The 15,132-nt window shown below is 38.7% G+C and overlaps 1 protein-coding gene across 3 annotated transcripts in view; it reads left to right on the top strand.

Moving 5' to 3' along the window:
• Positions 1-15,132, top strand: part of runx1 (RUNX family transcription factor 1) — an 84,562-nt gene that overhangs the window by 62,664 nt on the left and 6,766 nt on the right. For 2 of the 3 annotated variants that reach the window (XM_020920797.2, XM_055166476.1), the window contains exons 5-6: positions 2,340-2,444; positions 10,145-10,384. In XM_020920797.2, the coding sequence (XP_020776456.2) occupies positions 2,340-2,444; positions 10,145-10,384 (345 nt within the window). Of the gene's footprint in view, positions 1-2,339; positions 2,445-10,144; positions 10,385-11,619; positions 14,085-15,132 lie in introns of those variants that run through there. The other variant, XM_055166481.1, reaches the window with a different exon arrangement.

The following is a 15,132-nucleotide window of genomic DNA, read 5'->3' as shown; positions in this document are numbered from 1 at the left end:
CTACTACTACTACTATTAATACTACTACTACTACTACTACTACTACTACTACTACTACTACTACTACTACTACTACTACTACTACTATTACTACTACTACTACTACTACTACTACTACTACTACTACTACTACTACTACTACTATACTACTACTACTACTACTACTACTACTACTACTACTACTACTACTACTACTACTACTACTACTACTACTACTACTACTACTATTACTACTACTACTACTACTACTACTACTACTACTACTACTACTACTACTACTACTACTACTACTACTACTACTACTACTACTACTACTACGACTACTACTACTACTACTACTACTACTACTACTACTACTACTTGTCTGACCTGTTATTTTCAGTTTTTCCAATTCCAGAAGTTTGTATTTCTTCTCCACAGATCTGACTTGTAACTTGTCCTGATCTCATCCTCATCACCTGCTTGTCTCCATGGAGACATGGCCGGTTTAATGCAGTACTGTGGGACATTTCAGACAAAGCAAATAACTTCTCTATGAATACAAGCAAGTGGCAGACTTTCAAATAGAAATGTTACTAAGTGTACATTAAATACAAGGGCTACTACTGTTACTTCAGCTGCTACTACTACTACTACTACTACTACTACTACTACTACTACTACTACTACTACTACTACTGTTATGTTGCTGCTTAGAGGCCTATATAGTGGCACATTTTAACATTAATAGATGGATTCCAGGCCATTACTATACTTTACTTCTTTGTACTACAAAGTTACTACAATCTTTCTAACTACTGCTACTACGCTACTACTACTACTACTAATATCACCTCTACTGCTGCTACTACTATTACTACTTCTGTTACTACAATGATTAAATACATACAGTATTTAAAACAGTATTTAATATACAGTGGCATATTTAACAAAAAATATATGAATTCCACCTTTATTACTCCTACTTACTTCTATCTTTTACAAGCTACTACATTCATTCTACTACTACTACTATTACTACTACAACTAGTATTACTAATATCACCTCTACTGCTACTACTACTTCTCTTACTAAAATGATTAAAGTTGTTTACAGTGGCATATTTAACCAAAAAAAAAGGATACTATCTTTACTCCTTCACTTTACTTCTGTGTACTACAATAAGTACAAATACTGCGATCATTTCAGTAATACACTAGAAGCCAGCGTGACAGGACATGAAACCGTTGCGTAGTCTTGCCACCGTCGGCCCCGCTGGTGCGATCAAATAAAAGTGTCAGTTAATCTGGTGATAAGTGAGCGGCTCATTTGCATTAACGCTGGTATTTCGCCGCGGCTATTCGTGGACAAACAAAGGCTCAACTCAAACGCCGGCTTCTGATTGGCTGGCAAAAGCAAAGCGTAATATCAAATGTGACCAGGAAATGTCAGTCAGAGGTGGCTAAATTAAAAACAATGGAGAGGATTTGGACGGCAGTCACCCCAGCAACAACGCAGAAGAAAAAGCTTGGCCAAAATGTGAAATATAAACACTTAAATCTATCAGAAAATGACTTAAAAGCAGTGAAATTATTGTCCCTGCAGCAAGTTATCTTAAAATAAACGACTTTTAGACTGGAATTAAGCAGTTTCTGGTCTAGTTAGTCGATAATAAATCTGAAAACAAGATGAAAAACCTGATATAAGTTTTAAAATCTTCGCCAGATCAGAGAATTTTGCAGTGTATATATTAATTTCACTTTTTAATTCCAACATTTTAAAGACAAAAATTACATTATTATTAGATTTTTATTACATTATTATTAGATTTGCTTTGCTTTTCGTATTCGTTTTTCTGATGTGGGGTCTGCCAGCTTCTCGTCTCCATGGAGATGTTAGTCCCTTGTGTAGAATGTCCCACAGTATGGCATTAATTCAGTTATTATACAGTTTTTATTGCTCTAAAACCTCTTACTCTGACTGTAGTGGGTTCAAATTTCCACAGATCTGACCTGGATCTTGGACTTGTAGCGCCATCCTCTTGTCTCTTGTGAGGATAGATAAGTTTAATGCCATACTGTGGAACATTTCTAGGTCAAGCTATAAAATTTCCATCACTTAGAAGCTTAATTTAGACATAAAGAAAGTTTTAAAAATGAATAATAAAATAAATAAACCAATATAAAACTTGTCTTGGTCTGGTAATGATTTGAGCCATATTTAGTCCTGATATAGTCTTGGGTTGGTTCTATTCAGGTCCTGGTTTAGTCCTTGTCTAGTCCAGGTTTAGTTCTAGCTTATAAAAGAAGTGAAAGTTGTAAAAAGTCTTATATGTATGTGTTTGTTTTTTTCTCTACAGGTAAAAGCTTCACGTTGACCATCACAGTTTTCACCAACCCTCCTCAAGTCGCCACGTATCAGAGAGCCATCAAGATCACCGTGGACGGACCCCGCGAGCCCCGACGTGAGTGAAAACATAATCTGTGTCGATATTTTTACTGTTTTAACAAAAAAAACAAAAAACAAAACAAAAAAGTCAGCGGTCCAAAATTCTTCCTCACTCACCTTATGCATTCAGAACATCCTAATTATTCACCATGATGAGTTTATAAGAGCTTTTCTCAACTTTCAGAAACCAGAGCCAACAACTAGCATGCTAATCGCACACTTCCTGGGTATTCTGTTGGTACTTCTGCTGGCTACCTCCATGTCTCCAATAACTTTGCAAACTGGTGACTCAAGACTAAAACTGAGCACGTCTTGCACTTTGGGTTGTCAAAAGCATCGAAAATCAGATAAGAATCGATACTGAAACCAGTATCGGAAACTAGATTCTCATTTGAGCCGGTATCGATACTAAAATGAAGCTTTCCTGAATAGTTTTAGAATGATCTTGAGCTGTATCAGAACAAGCAGTGCTGGGGAGTAACAGATTACATGTACTGGAGTTACGTAATCAGAGTACAACAGTAACAGTAACTGTATTCAGTTACAGTTACTGTTTAAGTGAGTGGTAATTAGATTACAGTTACTTTGTTGAAATAAATTATTGGATTACACAGAGGTATTTTCCTGTTTTCACATTTTGGGCTATATCCTTTTTTTTTTTTTTTCAGTAATTCCACTCATTGCCGGACACTAAATCAGGTCTAAAACCAGGTCTAAACCAGGTCTAAAACCAGGTCTAAATCAGGTCTAAAACCAGGCCTAAACTAGGGCTAAACCAAGACAAAATCACGTCTAAACCTGGACTAAACCAGGTCTAAAACAGATCTAAACCAGATCTAAACCAGATCTAAAACAGATCTAAACCAGGTCTAAAACAGATCTAAACCAGATCTAAACCAGGTCTAAACCAGATCTAAACCAGATCTAAACCAGGACTAAGCTTGTCTTTTAGCAGATCTTATGTGGAGATGTCTGTCCAAGTAATCCAAAGTATTCAGATTACGTTACTCACTTTAAGTAATTTAATGGATTACGTTACAAACTACATTTTGGGGTCTGTAATCTGTAATCTGTAGGGGAATACATTTTAAAAGTAACACTCCCAACACTGAGAACAAGAACAAGAGCACATAGACTATTTTACGTCCATGGACCACAGGATTACACAGATATAAAACCACATGGGAATAGAAAAGAAAGTTCTACCATTTAATGCTGAAAATCACATTCTGTTGCCTAAAGAAAGTGCATTTTTTTAATTAGGGTAGCCACGGGGTCTTAAAAGTCTTAAAAAATCTCAAATTTCATGTACTTAAATTAAGGCCTTAAAAAGTATTTTTTGTTATTTAAAGCAGTGAGTAATGGTCATTATTAGAACTGGAGTTTTTCGCACACATAATGGATCCAATGTTGGTCTTAATTTGCATTTAAGTCTTCAAAAGGGTTTAAAAAAGTCTTAAATTTGGGGTAGTCCAACCTGGGGATTCCCTGTTAATATCATGGTGAATCGGTTTTGAGTATCGAGTCTATTGATACTTTGCAGTGACATAAGGCAGGGAGTGTTACCATGGTGACACAATGCTCACAATGTCAAAAGCGTTTTAACACTGTCTCAAAACTTAAAAAAACACACACACAAAATGGATTTAAATTAAGGTCACCAGATTTTCAGAATCAAAAACAGGGACAATTCCAGTTTGGAATGACTGGTAGCAATTAGGGATGTAACGATATCCAAATCTCACGTGACGATATTTTTACGATATATATCTCACAGGATGGTATTTATTGCGATATTTTGTGGAGTCTAACAAAATTGCGAATACGCTACATTGTCCTTTTAAAATGCCTTGACCAGACCAAAGAACTAACATTTAAAAGTGCTTAGAACTGTTATTTCAAAATGGAGCAAAGGATCATGGTCTATGTAGTTCCCTCTGTTTTTTTAGCTGTTGCTGCACCGTAACTCTTAATTTAAGCAAACAAACTTGTGATTCGATATATTGTAATGGTCCACGATATTACTGAGAGACTTTTGACGATACGATATCACGATATTTCACTTATTGTCACACCCCTAGTTGTAATAAAATTGAGAAATTAGTACATAATTAAGGAAAATTGTTACCATGTGAGTCATTATAGTCATATTTTCTTTGTGTTTTGGTCATTTTTAAGCAGCTTTTATGTATTTTACCTAAACAAATGACTCTCTTTACTGTTGGCTGGTATCAGATTGGTCAAAATAAGGACACCTGAGGATGTTTTTTTGTATAAAACTGGAATAAATCACTGGTTTTGGATAAATCTGCTGGGACAGGGGACACAGAGCTCAAAACTGGGACTGTCCCGGATAAAAAGGACATGTGTTCTCAATAATTTACGCACATTTTCAGGAGTCTGTGATCAATACGAGCGTTCATGGTTCTGTTTAGTAGTTTGATTTCCAACAAAAACTTGAGAGAGACTAACTAAAAGCTATTGGCAACTGTAATTTCATGTGTGAGAGACTCGTTTAACGACACAAATCAGCTCGTGTGTTGGTTACATTTCCAGCTAAGTCAGTCCTTTATGGGTTAAAATAAAGCTCAGATTAAAGTCTTAACTCGAGTAACAGATCAATTCCTCGGTATTGCAATGGAGTTTGAAATTTTAATATCGTGACACCACTATTTCCAGCGCGAGTTACAGCGTTGTGAGTGCACTTATTTATTTTCGTGTGTATATTTATTGACATAGTTTGGATTGGCGCGGTATCTTTCCCTCGTAATATCTCGAGTTACTTCTATATCCGATGGTGGCGACAGTGCGGTTAAAAATACCCGTGTACTGCAGTGGTAGTAGTAGTAGTAGTCAGGGCATAGTAATGCGCGCAGCTCCTGTCTGTGTGGCATTAGCGTGTGATGAGATAATGTTATAGACCCAGAGAGACTGTGTTAACATGCCCCAGTCTGCTGCCTCCGAGTCTGGGGCGAAAGGAGGGGGCACGTTTAAATGCTAGACTAAATACAAGGATCCCAAATGAGCACAATTACAGGGTCGTGTTAGGATAGGGTTAGAAATGGTTTAGACTTGGTTTAGACCTGGTTTAGGAGCTGGTTTAGGACCTGGTTTAGTCTTGGTTTGGGGTCAGAGAGGGTTTGAATGGTAGACTAAATACAAGGATTCTAAATAAGTGCGGTTACAGGGTCGTGTTAGGATAGGATTTGACCTGGTTTAGTCCTGGTTTAGTCCTGGTTTTGATCTGGTTTAGTCTTGGTTTAGTCCTTGTTTTGTCCTAGTTTAGTCCTGTTTTAGTCTTGGGTTAGTCCTGATTTTGCCCTAGTTTAGTTCTGGTTTAGTCTTGGTTTAGGTCTGGTTTATTCCTGGTTTAGATCTGTTTTAGTCTTGGTTTAGTCCTATCTTTGGTCTAGCTTAGTTCTGGTTTAGTCCTGGTTTAGTCTTGGTTTTGTCCTAGTTTAGTCCTGATTTTGCCCTAATTTAGTTCTGGTTTAATCCTGGTTTTGGTCTAGCTTAGTTCTGGTTTAGTCCTTGTTTTGCCCTGTTTTAGTCCTGTTTTAGTCTTGGTTTAGGTCTGGTTTAGTCTTGGTTTAGATCTGGTTTTGGCCTAGGTTAGTTCTTGTTTAGTCCTGTTTTAGTCTTGGTTTAGATCTGGTTTAGTCCTGGTTTTGCCCTAGTTTAGTCCTGGTTTAGACCTGGTATAGTCCTGGTTTAGTCCTGATTTTGGCCTTTAGTTCTGGTTTAGCCCTGGTTTAGCCCTGGTTTTGCCCTAGTTTAGCCCTAGTTTAGTCCTGGTTTAGTCCTGATTTTGCTCTAGTTTAGTCTTGGTTTTTGTCCTGGTTTAGTCCTGGTTTAGACCTGGTTTTACCCTAGTTTAGTCTTGATTTAGATCTGGTTTTGTCCTGGTTTTGTCCTAGTTTAGTCTTGGTTTAGCCCTAGTTTGGTCCTGGTTTAGTCCTGGTTCAGTCCTGGTTTAGTCCTGGTTTAGTCCTGGTTTAGTCCTGGTTTAGTCCTGGTTTAGTCCTGGTTTAGGAGGGGGCAAATAGGGTTTCAAGGTCTTACATTACACATAATCGAGCTTTAAATCATCCTTTATTATTAGTCTGTCTACATCTGCAAAGCTCAAAACGCTCTGTTCCACCTTGTGATGTCATGAAGTGATAGTTTCCAAGAATATATATATATATAGTTGAGTTCTGGTTTAGGTCCAGTGTGTATTACAGCACAGTGGTGGTCTTCAGACTGCGTAACATCTCTTGTCTTCTTGGCTTGAACTTCAAAGCTGCTCTTGAGTTTCTGCACTTCCTCCTGTGGGCGTTTTGGGACGAGTGATGGTTAAACAACAGCTGCCCCCCTTTTTACCCCCATGTACCTCCTCTGCCCCCTTCTGCCCCTCGCTATACCCCCTCTGCCCCCCTCCGTACCCCTTTAAAGCAGAACTAAGGAACATTTTTACCTTATTAAACATCTTTGTAAATCCCTGTAATGGTTAAATTCTCTATGTTTCGGGTGTTCTTGTCTTGAGGACTGAACCAGGACTGAACCAGGACTAAACCAGGTCTAAACCAGAACTGAACCATGGCTTAAGTCCTGGTTTAGTCCTGGTTTAGTACTGGTTTAGACCTGGTTCAGTTCTGGTTTAGACCTGGTTTGGTTCTGGTTTAGACCTGGTTTAGTTCTGATTTAGACCTGGTTTAGTCCTGGTTTAGTCCTGGTTTAGACCTGTTTTAGTCCTAGTTCAGCTCTGGTTTAGTCCTAGTTTAGTCCTGGTTTAGTCCTGGTTTAGTCCTGGTTCAGTCCTGGTTCAGCTCTGGTTTAGTTCTGGTTTAGACCTGGTTTAGTCCTGGTTTAGACTTGGTTTAGTCCTAGTTTAGTCCTGGTTTAGACCTGTTTTAGTCCTGGTTCAGCTCTGGTTTAGTCCTGGTTTAGTCCTGGTTCAGTCCTGGTTCAGCTCTGGTTTAGTCCTGGTTTAGTCCTGGTTTAGATCCTGGTTCAGCTCTGGTTTAGACCTGATTTAGACTTGGTTTAGTTCTGGTTCAGTCCTGGTTTAGACCTGGTTCAGTCCTGGTTTAGACCTGGTTCAGTCCTGGTTTAGACCTGGTTCAGTCCTGGTTTAGTCCATATACGGCACAAAAGTTCAGCATCTTCACAGTTATTTTGTTGAGAGAAACTTAAAAGTGCTGCAATAGTCGTGTAATATTTTACATTTTAAACACAGTAATATTATAATATAACAAATTAAACAAGTCATAAATAAATAACACATTACAGTTTTAAAGTCACTTAACTAACTAGAAAATAGTTACTAACAACAGCTAACACATTCAATAAACATATGAAATCATGCAGAGTTACAGTAACAGTACTTTTACTTGAGTGCTTACTATTTACTGCACTCTTCCTTCTTTTTAATCTCAAATTATATTACCCCGGCCCTGTAGCTCCTCCCCCTGTACCCCCCGTTAAAACGTCCACGTCCCCAAACCCTGTTACCACATTACAAAGACATTATAAACCATATTTATTGGCGCTTCGGTCACAGGAGTTCCCAGCTTTGTTCACAGTGTGTGGGATGATGAAAGAGACATTGCGCCATTTCTCTATTAAAATGACTTCCTGTCTTTTTGATATCGCAGATGACTTCCACAGTACAGATCCAGGCTTTTGTACTGCTCGCTGCTGTTGTGCGTATGTTGTAACTTCAGTCGCAATGTCGTCGTGTCATTGGGCAAGACACTTCCTCTTTTAAAAAATATGTGCGAGCTGACAGTTCAACAGCAGACTCCACCGCGGGGGCGAAACAGTCGTCTTCAGGAACCGCCGGCCGATTTTAATGGCATTTTAAAACGTGAAAAACAGAACTAGTTCATTTTAAACAGCAAATAGCATGCTAAAAGTGCACTTCCTGATTTTCGAACAATAAAACGCTCTATAATTAGAAGCAGACGGAACACGGCACAGACTTTATTTGACCTCAAGAGCTGATTATACAATATATCTGTACCGTTTTGCATGGAAACACTTGCATGCATGTATGTCTATGGCAGAATTAGTTACCATGGTGACACAGTGCTCACATTATAGCAAACACTGCCAGAAAGTTTTTTAGATTGTCGGAAAACTTCAAGAAAAAAAAACACAAAATGGATTTAAACAGGCTCTACTCACGATTACGTCACAAACCAGGAAGACGTTTGGAAACATGCGATGACAACTTCCGGTGTAGTTCCTCCACTCAATTTCATTTCTCTCCAGCGACGAGGTCAGGAATCAGAATACACCAGACTGTTCGCAAAAACCCCGGAAGTGCGAGTTCAGACACCAGCCAATCAGCAAAGAGTTATACGTTTTGTGTTGTCAACAATTCCCGAGATCGAGGATTTAAAGCCGGAATCAAGAGAATGTTTAGTGAATTTTATCAATGGGAAAGACATTATTGCCCTTCTTCCTACGGGATTTGGGAAAAGCTTAATATACCAGTTAACCCCTTTAGCGGCGCATTACATATGTCACGACCAAATAGCAGTGATTGGTTAATTAAAAAAACTACCCGCCTACAGTCGTGCGAACGAATCCTAATGCTGCGAGGTCAGACAGTTTCCACAAAGTGAAACCGGCTGATGAATCAGGCTAGGGCTCGCCTACAACTTGAGACCGACTAGTGGTCGCTTCAGGTACTGCAGCTCCCGGGAGCTTGGGCCCAGAAAGAATTCTCTCATAGAAGCACAATGCATTTTTGGGGAATTCAACCTGCCCGTGTTCTGCTGACAGGGCATAGACAACTTTCACACAGGTCGGATTTTGTAGGATTCTTTTCTGCTTTCACAGCATAAACTTTTAAAATCCTCAAAGCGCCTTATAGTGATCTTTGTAAGACTTAGCCTGGCCCCGCTCTGAGCTCAGTCTAGCTCTCACTCTGATTGGTCCAAACTCTTGACGCCTTGCATGTTACAGACGTCACAGGAAGTAAATGCAGAAGTGAACATTTTTGGGGGGGGGTCATGCGTCAGTGAGCACAGACCACTGAAAACAATCCAACGCCATCTTGGATTCATCTTCCGGATTTATTTGATCATAGTTTTATGGATAAAACCCACTGAAGTAAATGTGATCAGCGGTAAAATGACGACTGCATACGTACGTGCTGTTTGGAATCATTTTGAACTCTTCTAATCGTATGTAACCTGTGCGCTCGGAGTTGTGTTTCAGTGGGGAAATGATAAAAACTGAGGGATGGTTGTAACTGTTGATTCGCTGAACATAATGGAATGCTACAATGATGTGGAGATGAAGAAAACTGGGCCATTATCTCATTTTTACTAGATTTTGTCAGACTTATACTGCGAACAGATCCCGCCGGAAGGTGTTATTGCATTGTTTCCAATCCTGTTTTGTGATGTAAGCGTGAATAGAGCCTAAACGAGCGTTCATGTTTCTGTTTAGGAGTTTGATTTTCAACAAAAAGGTGAGAATGACTAAGTTTGGAACTGTAATATTTGCGCTGTTAAACAAGTCTCCCAGACCTGTTGTAGTTCCAGCTAAGTCAGTTCTTTCTGGTCAGACTCCGTTAAAACAAAGCTCAGTTTAAAGCAACATTGGAGCTTCAGACAGAGCAGTGCGTACAGTTAGAATCACAACCCCAGAGAGTGTTGACATCAGCTGGTACAAATCCGTGAACATGATCAGAACCCTTTGTTTTGTCTTGTTTTTGTTTAGGGCATCGTCAGAAGCTGGACGAGGTCAAGCCGGGCTCGCTGGCGTTTTCCGAGCGTCTGACGGAGCTGGAGCAGCTGCGGCGAAGTTCGATGAGAGTCACTCCTCCTCATCACCACCACCACCACCACCACCCGCACCACCACCCTCATCCTCACCAGCAGACGGCCAACAGCAGACCGACCGCCGCAGCTCTCAACGCCGCGCCTTTCTCCAGCCCCACGCACTCACAGATCTCTGCAGGTAAAAGCCACGTATGGGCGAAGTGCCTTGCCCGAAGACACAACAACAGTATGCACTTGACTGAAACGGGATTCCAACCTTTGAGATTGTTAGTGTGTCTCATAATGTACAATGGAAGTATACTGGAAGTAGTCTTGTAGTAGTAATACTAGGACCAGTAGTAGTGGTAGTAGTAGTAGTAGTAGTAGTAGTAGTAGTAGTAGTAGTAGTAGCAGTAGTAGTAGCATTTTTAAAAGTTTCCTAGCAGCAGCAGTAGTAGTAGTAGTAGTAGTAGTAGTAGTAGTAGTAGTAGTAGTAGTAGTAGTAGTAGTAGTAGTAGTAGTAGTTAGTAGTAGTAGTAGTAGTAGTAGTAGTAGTAGTAGTAGTAGTAGTAGTAGTAGTAGTAGTAGTAGTAGTAGTAGTAGTAGTAGTAGTTAGTAGTAGTTGTTGTTGTTGTTGTTGTAGTAGCAGTACTTTACTTTTGGTTTTGTTGAATACATATCTCTGTAAAAGTTCCTAAGCAGAAGTAGTATTAGTAGTAGCAGCAGTATTAGTAGTAGCAGTAGTAGTAGTAGCAGTAGTAATAGCATTAGTAATAGTAGCAGTAGTTGTTGTAGTAGGAGTAGTAGTAGTAGCAGTAGTTATTGTAGTAGGAGTAGTAGTAGTAGCAGTAGTTGTTGTAGTAGGAGTAGTAGTAGTAGCAGTAGTAGTAGCAGTAGTAGTAGCAGCATTAGTAGTAGTAGTTGTAGTAATTTCGTTTTAGGTTTTGTTAAATACATATCTCTGTAAAAGTTTGTAAGCAGAAGTAGCCTCAGTCTCATTGTTAATCTTGACATGTAGTAGCAGTAGTAGTAGTAGTAGTAGTAGTAGTAGTTGTAGTAGTAGCAGTTGCAGTACTTTAGTTTTGGTTTTGTTGAATAAATATCTCTGTAAAAGTTTGTAAGAAGAAGTAGAATCAGTCTCATTGTTGATCGTGACGCCTAGTAATAGTAGTTGTAGTTGTAGTTGTAGTAGTGGCAGTAGTAGTAGCAGTAGCAGCAGTAGTAGTAGCAGTACTTTAGTTTTGGTTTTGTTAAATACACATCTCTGTAAAAGTTTCAAAGCAGAAGTAGCACCAGTCTCATTGTTGATCCTGACGCCAGCCTGGTCACACGTCGTAGTCGCACTTCCTCTCTGCGGCCGTGCTACGGTTTGTGCGGTTTCTCTGCGGTCCCTGTGTGGATCCTGCTCCATTTCTGTTCCTCTTCTGTGTTCAGACCCGGTGACGCGGATCTGGCGGTTTCACGTAGGCAGCCATGTTGGTCCGGGCCGCAGGGAGGAAGTGAAAGACGCCTGGCGGGAAGTGACTCAAACATATTAGCGATCAAACAAATTATTCTCACGTTATGATGAAGAAACTATTTTGATTTCTGTGTGGCTTGCTGAGAAACACCTTTGCTACTAACTGAAAATGTGCTCGTCTCCATGGCGATGACAGTTCTCTGTTTGTGATGTCCCACAGTGCGGCGCGGCGATGCACTTCTTTACGTTGCATTTGTTGAATTATAGGCGTCGCTTTGCTTAAAAACACAGATAAAAACATATATTCTTACTGTTAGTGGACTCGCCTCTCCACAGATCTGACCTGTAACTTGCCCTGCTGGCTTCAGACGAGTTTAATGCAACACTGTGGAATATTCCAGTCATTGGTTGCAACATGGAGATACGAGAAAAATTACATCGTGAGACTTTAACTTTACGTTGAGTACTATTTTGGAGTAGCAGTACTTTTACTTTTACTTTTGTCACGTGTGGTTACTGATCCATGTCTCCTCTTAAATCTTCATCTTGTTCATAGGTTTCAGAATTTCAGAAAAAAACAAAAAAAGACGACCTTTGCTATAGCGATTAACAAAATATAAAAAATATTATATGTTTGGGAAAAAAATTCTTCAGGAATGATAAAAATTTTACCATTGCCATAGTGATTGTATAAAATATTATAAGTAGAAAGTATGATTGACAGTGTAAAACTAAATATTGTAAATTTTCAATGGAGAAAAAGTTAAAAATGAATAAATTAGGACTGTTGCCATAGTGATTAACAATGTAAAATAAAGTCTTTTGAATGAAAGTCTGCAAAATGTCGGCTACAGTGGGCAAGACAAACTTTATTCAAAAAAATGGGTACAACAACTAACCCTTTAAATGGCTTTCAGAATGAGTTAAAAATAAATAAATAAATCTGTTACCATAGCGATTAGAAATAAAAGTTTTTGAATGGAGAAAAAGTACTTTCGGAATGATCAAAAATTAGGACCGTTGCCATGATGATAAACAATGTAAAACTAAATATTGTATCTTCTGAATGGATAAAAAGTCCTTCAAGAGCCATAACAAAAAACGAGGACCGTTGCCATAGCGATTAGCAATATAAATCTACATATCACACCTTTTTTCTCTGAAAACCCCTTCCAAAATGATAAAAAAAAAAGAAAGAAAAAATAGGACAGTTGTCATAGCGATTAACAATGTGAAACTAAATATTGTATCTTCTGAATGGATAAAAAGTCCTTCAAGAGCCATAACAAAAAATGAGGACCGTTGCCATAGCGATTAGCAATATAAATCTACATATCACACCTTTTCACTCTGAAAAACCCTTCCAAAATGAAAAAAAAAAAAAAAAAAAATAGGACAGTTGTCATAGCGATTAACAATGTGAAACTAAATATTGTATCTTCTGAATGGATAAAAATCTGCAAAATGTTGAATACTGTGGATGGCAAGGCAAATTTTGAATGGTTTTCAGAATGACAATGAATGACAGCAATTAATAAAGTAAAACGCAAGTACTATATCTACTGAATGAGAAAAACGCCTTCCAGATTAATTTTAAAATACCCAAAAATTAAAGCCGTTTTCATAGTGATTAACAATTATGAATAAGAAAAACTCCTTCGAGAATTATAGAAAAAAAAAACTGGACCGTTGCCGTAGCGAATAACTATTTAGAACTACATATTCTACCTTTTGACTTTGAAAAACCCTTCCAAAATGATGAAAAAAAAACAAAAAACTAGGTCTGTTGGCGTGCAATTTACAATGAAAAACTAAATATTATGTCTGCTGAATGAGAAAAAGTTCTTCCAGATTGATAAAAAAAAAAAAAGACATAAATAAATAAGGCTGTTGTTGTAGTGATTAACAATGTAAAACTAAATATTATACTTCTAAACGGGGGAAAAACAGCGGTCAAATTGACGTATAAACAACAGGAAGCTGACACCCACGGACAGCTCCATGTCCAGGGGGCTCGTCTCTCCCCCCTTTACCCCACCGGAGCTCGCTGTGTCTGGGTATGCCGAGGCGGATCTTGGCCCCGGTCCACGGTTCAGATTTGGCCCGAGTTGAAAAGGGCCCGTTTAACTGCGTCTGCGGCTGGAGTTTATTGGACTGTAGAGAAATCCATTCATCCACTCGCCCACTCACTGCTAATCACTTCCTCCGGGCGCCATGACAACCGCGCGCAACCTAGCAGCCTAAAGTTTTTGTTTTTTTGTTTTGTTTGGCCAACTTTTTTTTTGTCTCATCTGCTTCGCGGGCTTCAGCTTTTGTGGTTGTTGGTACTTTGCGGCTGATGATATTAACCGTTAATAATCTCCTAAAAATGTGCCGTTTCAATCCGCGTGTGCTTTGTGACACCATGGTAACAGCTGAACAATCCACCATAGACATACATGCACAATCCACCATAGACATACATGCAGAACATCCTCAGCTTCAGGTCACTCCAAAGTATCAATAGGTGATAAAAAGTGTTTGATATTTGAGGACTTTTACCCTTTCCAAAGATGTAATATTTGGTTTAAATTGGTAATTGCTATGGTAACAGGGATAGATTTGATCACCCTGAAACCCATGGATAAGCGGGAATATATCTACGATGGTCTATAGTCTGTTTCAACCTTGGTAAAACAAGGTGAAGTCATTATTATAATTTTTTTGCTATAGTCAAATTAATTATCTCAACTTAATTTACCTTCTACTTAAAAGGCAAAAACACACACAAAACACTTTTTATATATATACATATCTCTATAAATTCAGGTTTTAAGGGGTTAAGTTAACAAAACATAAAGTTGAGAAATACTGCCCCCTGGTGATCATAAAAGGGATTAAACCTAAATTCCAAATATGAAGTTGGAAAAGCAGTAGTTGTAGGATTGTAGCTGTAATAGTTGTAGCTGTTCTGTTTTTTTATCCATTTGTAATAAAAGAACGCTACATTATAAAATGTATTTTGTTGTAAAATTTTTCACTATTGTTATTTGTGTTTGAAGTTTTATTCAAGCCAAAGTATATCCCTTTTTCCCCCAAAATGTAATTTTTTTAAATTATTATTAATATTGATGTTTTTATTCCACTGAAATGTTTTGAAAATCATGCGTTCTTACAGTGACTGGGCTCGTGTCTCCACAAACCTCTCTCTTATTTACACTGCAGGACGGCCTCCTCCTGCTTGATTCCATGGAAATGTTGTTCCTTTGGCTTTAATATGTCCAAACAGTGAAAACACTTCATATTTACACGTCACAGTGAGTCTTGGATTCTGACTCAGAATCCTTGCTCGGTCGACTTTTTCCATCACCGAGGTCAGAGTTGCACCGTTCCAGAAAAAGGGACGTGTCACTAGGCGACTTCCTCGGAAAACCGATTCGTAAGGACAATCGAACGCAGGGTAACTTTACATTTCCGTGGAATGATGCAGATGACTTTTAATACTACAC

Source organism: Boleophthalmus pectinirostris, unplaced genomic scaffold, assembly GCF_026225935.1.
Source record: "Boleophthalmus pectinirostris isolate CB_2022bp ecotype Guang Dong unplaced genomic scaffold, ASM2622593v1 HiC_scaffold_11, whole genome shotgun sequence".
Classification (NCBI taxonomy): Eukaryota; Metazoa; Chordata; class Actinopteri; order Gobiiformes; family Gobiidae; genus Boleophthalmus; species Boleophthalmus pectinirostris.
This window is presented reverse-complemented; position numbering and strand designations above follow the sequence as displayed.